This window comes from Elephantulus edwardii, unplaced genomic scaffold (assembly GCF_000299155.1).
Source record: "Elephantulus edwardii isolate Elephantulus edwardi_28Jun2011 unplaced genomic scaffold, EleEdw1.0 scaffold00196, whole genome shotgun sequence".
Taxonomy (NCBI): Eukaryota; Metazoa; Chordata; class Mammalia; order Macroscelidea; family Macroscelididae; genus Elephantulus; species Elephantulus edwardii.
The window spans coordinates 5,552,028-5,558,875 of NW_006399946.1; the positions used below are offsets into that span (position 1 = coordinate 5,552,028).

Below are 6,848 nucleotides of genomic sequence, written 5' to 3' on the forward strand. Positions count from 1 at the left end.
ATGTTCTGGGATTCCCATTCTTCTCAGAGTCAGCCACAGTTTGTTATGATCCACAGAGTCAAATGCCTTTGCATAATCAATGAAACACACATGAGTTATTATTCTTGATGTTGTCCCACATGGTTTTTAAAGTTTCTTCATTATCCTTCCTTCTTTTTTCAATTTATCTAATAGATTAATATTGTGGGATTTGTTTTCCATATCATTTATTTTGTACTCTTTTTTTAAAATCCTGCTCCTACATGATCTAATTATTAAATTTTAATTTAGTCTTAGTATTCTGAAAATCTACTTGCTTTTTTTAAAAAAAATTCCTTATAATTTTCCATTTATTTGTCTCTTTGGTATTTTGTGTTTTTTAAAAAAATAGAGAAATTAAAAAAAATTCTGTAGATTTTATGCACTAAACTATCATTCTTTTAAATACTTTGTCAAGAAGTTCCAATAATAGTTATTCCTCTGATTTCCTGGTTCTGTAATTTGTTCTTTTTTTTTTTTTACTGGTTTAATATTATCTGCTGCCTCCCAGGCATTATGTTGTTGTTTTCCATTATTTTCTTTTGATGTGTCATTATGAGCCATGCAAGTATGCTGTGCTGCTTGCTCATTTGCTAATTCTTAGTATTTCACCCCCAGTGTTCTGGTAGGTTTGCTGGAGGATGGAGGCGTGTTTCAGCTGTCTGTCTGCTGTGTTGGTCTTTGGTGGAGTTCTTCATAGAACAGGGAAGCAGGAATTGTACTTTTAGCTCTTGTTCAATTCATAAAGCTGCAGGAGTTGTATGCGTGGCTGGATACTGTTGGTGTTTGCTATCAGAGGGGACAAAGAAAAAGGAAAACAAATAACAAAAAAAATCATCTGCTTAATGTAGGTGCTCGACGAATTGCCACATTTCTCTCCACAGAGTCCTGCTTCTTAAATAATTTTCTCAGATTGAATAGGTATGGAGAAAGGATACTACCTTGATGCATAACTTTTCTGATTTTAAAGCACGCAGTCAGTGTTCTCTTGTTCTGAACAATACCTTCTTGATTTAGGAATAGATTTTATATGAGCATAATTAAGTGTTTTGGAATTACCATTCTTCTCAAGGTTAGCCATATTTTTTTAAGATCCACAAAGTCAAATGCCTTTGCATAGTCAATAAAACACCCATAGAAATTCTTTTGGTATTCTCTGCTTTTACTCAGGATCCATCTGACATCAGCAATGATATCCCTGGTGCCACAGTTTTTTCTAAACTCAGCTTGTATTTCTGGCAGTTCTCTGACAGTGTACTGTTCTAGCCATTTTGGATGATCTTTAGCAATATTTCACTTTCATGTGGTATTAATGATATTAATGAATAATAACCACATTCTGTTTGATAATTTTTCTTGGGAATGGCAACAAATATAGATCTATTCTAGTCAGCCTACTAGGTACCTGTCTTCCAGATTTCCTGGCACAAACTAGTAAGAACATCCAGAGCTGTGTCTGTTAGTTGAAACATGTCAATTAGTATCCCATCAATTCCTGGGGCCTTATTTTTTACCAATGCCTCCAGTGAAGCATGAACTTCTTCCTTCATTACCACTGGTTCTTATGCATATGGTACTTCCTAAAATCTTTCAATGTCAACAAATTCTTTTTGATACAATAATTGTGTATTCTTTCTATCTTTTTTGATGCTTCTTGGGTCATTTAAGATTTGGCCCATAGTATTCCTCAAAATTGCAACTTGAGGCTTTTGAATTATTAGCTAAGGTCTTTCAACTTGAGAAATGCTGAGTGAATTATTCCCTCCTTATTGTCCAGCTCTGGCTCTTTGCACATTCTGTTATAATACTTTGCTTAGTCCTCTTGAGCTGCCCTTTGAAATCTTCTGTTCAGATCTTTTACTTCTGCATTTCTTCTCTTTCATTTTTGGCTTCTTGATGTTCTAGTGCAATTTTCAGAGGTTCTTCTGTTATCCATTTTGGTCTTTTCTTCCTCTTCTGTCATAAGACTCTTCGGCTCTATTCATGAGTTTTATCTTTGATGTCATCCCATAACTCAGCTAGTCTTCAATCATTAGTGTTCAATTCATCAAACCTATTCTGGAGATGAGTTTTAAATTCATGTGGGATAGATTCAAGGTCATATTTTGATTCTTGTGGGATTGTTTTCATTTTCTTCAGCTTCAATTTGAATTTGCACATTTGCACAATTGGAAGTCTGTTCCACAGTCAGCGCCTGGCCTGGTATTGACTACTGATATGAGCTTCTCTAATGATTCTAGTACAAGGTTAAAAATCATTTACTCATTTTAAATTGACTGTAATTTTTAAGACACATGCAACTGACAGGAGGAGACCGATACTGTTCCCATTTCCCCAAATAATGATCCAATAGAGTGTCAAAACTACTGAATATTATCAATAATGTCAAATGCAAGTAAAACTCTGCAGAGGTTCACTAAAAAACGGCTGGAAGAGTACATCATGAGAGAACTGTCACATATTCAAGAGATTGAGAAGAGGTTGTGGTACAAATTATATTATTGCTGATATCAGGTGAATCTTGGTTGAAAGCAGAGAGTACCAGAAGAATTTTTATTTGTGCTTTACTCACTGTGTAAAGGCATTTGACTGCATGGATCATAACAAATTAATGCTAACTGGGAGAAAACTGGGAATTCAGAACAATTAATTGTGCTCATGCCAAGTCAGGAACCAGCTATCTGAACAGGAAAAAGAATGCTGAATAGTTTAAAATCAGAAAAGTATGTTTCAGAATTGTATCCTTTCTCCACACCTATTTAATCTGTATGCTGAGAAAATCATTCGAGAAGCTGGACTCTGTGAAGAAGAATGTGGTACCAAGATTGGAGGAAGACTCTTTAACAAAGTGCACTATGCAGGTAACACAACTTTGCTTGAAGAAAGTAAAGAGGATTTTAAACTCTTGCTTCAAAAAAATTAAAGACTATAGCCCAATATGGAGAGAGAATACAACCCAGATGCACTCCCTTCTCAATTTAAAACCATGCAGTGTTCCCCTGTTCTGTTCACCTCCTGGTCCAGGAACAGGTTTTGCATGAGCACAATTAAGTGCTCTGGGATTCCATTCTTCTCAATGTCAGCCACAACTTCTTATGATCCACACTTGGCTTTTGCATAGTCAACAAAGCACAAAAAGACATTCTTCTAGTATTCTTTACTTTCAGCCAGGATCCATCTGACATCAGCAATGATATCCCTGGTGCCATGACCTCTTCTAAATCCTGCTTGAATTTCTGGCAGTTCCCTATCTATGTACTGTTCTAGCCATTTTTTAATGCTCTTTAGCAGGATTTTGCTTACATGTGATATTAATGATATTGTTTAATGGCTTACACATTCAGTTGTATCACCTTTCTTGGAAATGGGAACAATTATATGGACCTCTTGCAATCCGTTGGCCAAACAGCTGTTTTCCAAAACGCCTTTGTATTCTCTCTCCATACCTATTAAATTTGTATGCTGAACAAATTATCTGAGGAGCTGGACTCTATGAAAAGGATTTGTGGGAGACTCATCAATAGCCTGCGCTATGCAGATGACACAACTTTGCTTGCTGAAAGTGAGGAGGATTTGAAGCACTTGTTGCAGATTGTCAAGGAATGCAGCTTTCTGTACGGATTGCAACTCAATGTCAAGAAGACAAAGCTTCTTAGCACTGGACTGATAGCATCATGATGGATAGAGAAGAAATTGTCAACAGCTTCATTTTACTTGGATCCACAATTAACACCCCTGGTACCAGCAGTCAGGAAATAAGGAGATGCATTGCACTGGGAAAGTCTGTAGTTAGGGACCTCTCCAAATTATTGAGGAGTAATGACATCAGTTTGAGGACTAAGATTCAGGCCATAATCTTTCCAATTACTTGCTATATATCTGAGAGCTGGACAATGAATAAGGATGAGAGAAGAATTGATGCTTATGAGCTGTGGTGCTGGAGAAGAGCACCGAACATCACATGGACATCCAAGAGAGCAGAGAAGCCTTGGGGAAGGTGCAGCTGGAGTGCCCTGTGGCGGCAAGACCAATGAGGTTTTGCCTCACATACTTTGGGTTTGTTGCTAGGAGGGGTTATTTCTTGGAGAAGGACATGATACTGAGAAGAGTGGCAGGTTGGTATAGGAGATGAAGACCTTCAACCAGATAGATTGATATGGTGACTACTGCAACAGGCTGCTATGTGTCAGGAAGTGTGAGGATGGTGTAGGATAAAACATGGTCCAGATCTTTTGTTCATAGGCTTACTATGAGTCATACTTGATGGCACATAATAACAACAGCAGCAACATAGCCCAATATCGAGAAAACAAAAATCCTTACTGATAGGCAGCATCATGATAGACAGAGAAAAGACGGAAGTTATCAAACAACTTCATTTTACTTTGACACACAATCAACAGCTATGGTGTTATCAGTCAAGAAATCAACAGATGAATTACATTGGAAAATCTGCTGTCAAGGACCTCTTCAAAGCATTAAGAGCAAAGATGTCAGTTTAAAGACTAAGGAGCACCTTATCCAAGCTCCATTGTATTTTAAACTGCTTCCTAAACATCTGAAAAGTTGGACAAAGACTAAAGAAAACAAAAGAAGAACTGATGGCTTTGAGAAAGTACGAGGGTGCTTCTCAGAGGCAAGAATGGTAAAACTTCATCTCACATACTCTGGGCATGTTGTCAGGAGGTGTCAGTTCTTGGAAAAAAAACATCATGATGGGAAAGGGGAAGGTCAGTGAAAGAGAGGAAGACTTTCACCAAAATGTATGGATTAACACAGTGACTACAACAGTGGGCTGAGACATATAGTGAGGATGGCACAGGACAGGGCAAAGTTCAGATCTGTTGTTTATTGGGCTGTCAACTAGAAGTGGATTCAATAGCACCTAATGACAACATAATCTAAGAACAGAACACTGGTGGCCTAGTGAGTAAGGAGTTGTGCTGCCAACCTGTGCAGGTCATCTGAATCCAGCAACTGTTCTTCAGAAGAAAGACAGGACATCTCTTCCCATGTAACCCATGTAATTCACAGCTTGTGAAAACTAGTTGGTGGGTCAACCCAATGGGTCAGTTCAACTCAAAGGCAGTGAATGAGTGAGAATTTAGGATGATCTTGACATTTTAATATTTATCCTAGAAACGGTGGCCACTATTGGTCTGGAATAAATGATAGTAAATGATCCAAATCCATTTCCCCCCTCCTAACAACATGAATTTTAATTCTGGCTTTATTGATTGAAAAACTGAAAGAGATTAAACAACAACTGAGATAACATGGTCAGAATATTGGGTCAAGGAGATGTTGCATTCTGCTTTAGAGTCAAGATCTGTGAAATCTTATCTTACCTCAGAGTCAGAGCTGTCCAGCTCTGCCAGAGTCGGGGCTTTGAGGAGCTTCTTCCTCTGCACTGGGACCTGCTGGGTGGCAGTTAAGCCATATTCTTTCACTGATGAAGTTAAACCATTCATCACAGATGATTCTACCACATTCTTTGGAGATTCAGGAGTAGTTATATCTGATAAAAGAAAGGCAAAAGTTATGGGATTTTTAGTCCAAAAAAAGTAATTAGTGCTTGTTCATACCCTATGCCCATTTTTCAATTGGGTTGTTTATCTTGTTGTAGTGCTCGAGTATTATATAAATTCTAGATATAAGTCCCTTATCTGACATGTCATTACCAAATATTTTTTCCCAGTCTGTGACTTCTCTTTTTCACCCTGTTGGAAAAGTTTTTGGATGTGCATAGGGATTGGATTCTTAGAAAGTCCCATTCATCTATTTTATCCTCTCCTGGCTATAGGTTTTTCAAGATGCTTGGACAACTGTTTATGTTTTGGATTAGGACTTCTAGAGTTCTTCCAAGCTTTTCTTTAATGAAGTTTATAGTCCTTGGTTTTAGTACTAGGTCCTTGACCCACTCCACGTTGAGTTGGTTTTTGTGTATGGAATGAGATGTGGATCTTGCTGGAGTTTTCTGCAGATAGTTTTCCAATTGTGCCAACACCATTTGTTAAAAAGGCTGTCATTTCCCCACTTGACTGATTTCATCTCCTTGTCAAAAATCAGTTGATCATAGGTAGATGGGCTGATTTCTGGATTCTCAAATCTATTCCATTGATCTATTTGTCTGCCATTTTACCAGTACCTTAGATGGTGAACAAACACAAAAAGAAATTTTCAAGATCCCTAGCTCTACGAGAGATGCAAATCAAGACAACTATGAGATACCATCTCACCCCAGTAAGACTAGCAAAATTTAACAGAACAGAAAATTACAAATACTGGCATGGTTGTGGAGAGACGGGAATCCTTATTCACTGTTGGTGGGAGTGTAAAATCACTATGGCAGTCAGTATGGCAATTTCTCAAAAAGTTGCAAATAGAAATACCATTTGACCCAGCAATTCCACTACTGGGAGTTTACCCTAAAGAAACAATAACTGCCACCCAAGTAGATATATGCAAACCCACGTTTAATGCGGCTTTGTTCACAATAGCAAAGAGGTGGAAACAACCCAAGTGGCCATCAGCAAACGAATGGATAGAGAAGCTGTGGTATATTCACATAATGGAATACTACGCTGCACTGAAAAACAGGGAAGTCATGAATTATTATACAAAATGGGTGACCCTGTAGGTCATTATGCTGAGTGAAGTATCGTGGTCACAGAGGGACAAATGCTGCATAATGTCACTGTTGTAAAGCAGGATTGACATTGGGGTTGAGAGGAGACTGAGAAAAAAGGGGATAAATAATGTATACTGCATTGAAACAGATGAGGGAGAGAACTGTTTAAAAGGGATATATGATTAGGTATTATTGTCAT

General features: G+C 37.8%; 1 protein-coding gene across 1 annotated transcript in view; it reads right to left on the reverse strand.

The window, feature by feature from the left end:
- LOC102861267 (protein spire homolog 1-like) overlaps positions 1-6,848 on the reverse strand; it is a 508,352-nt gene that overhangs the window by 40,562 nt on the left and 460,942 nt on the right. Inside the window, 2 exon segments of the mRNA XM_006897017.1 lie at positions 1,827-1,839; positions 5,280-5,536. Coding sequence (XP_006897079.1) covers positions 1,827-1,839; positions 5,280-5,536 — 270 coding nt within the window.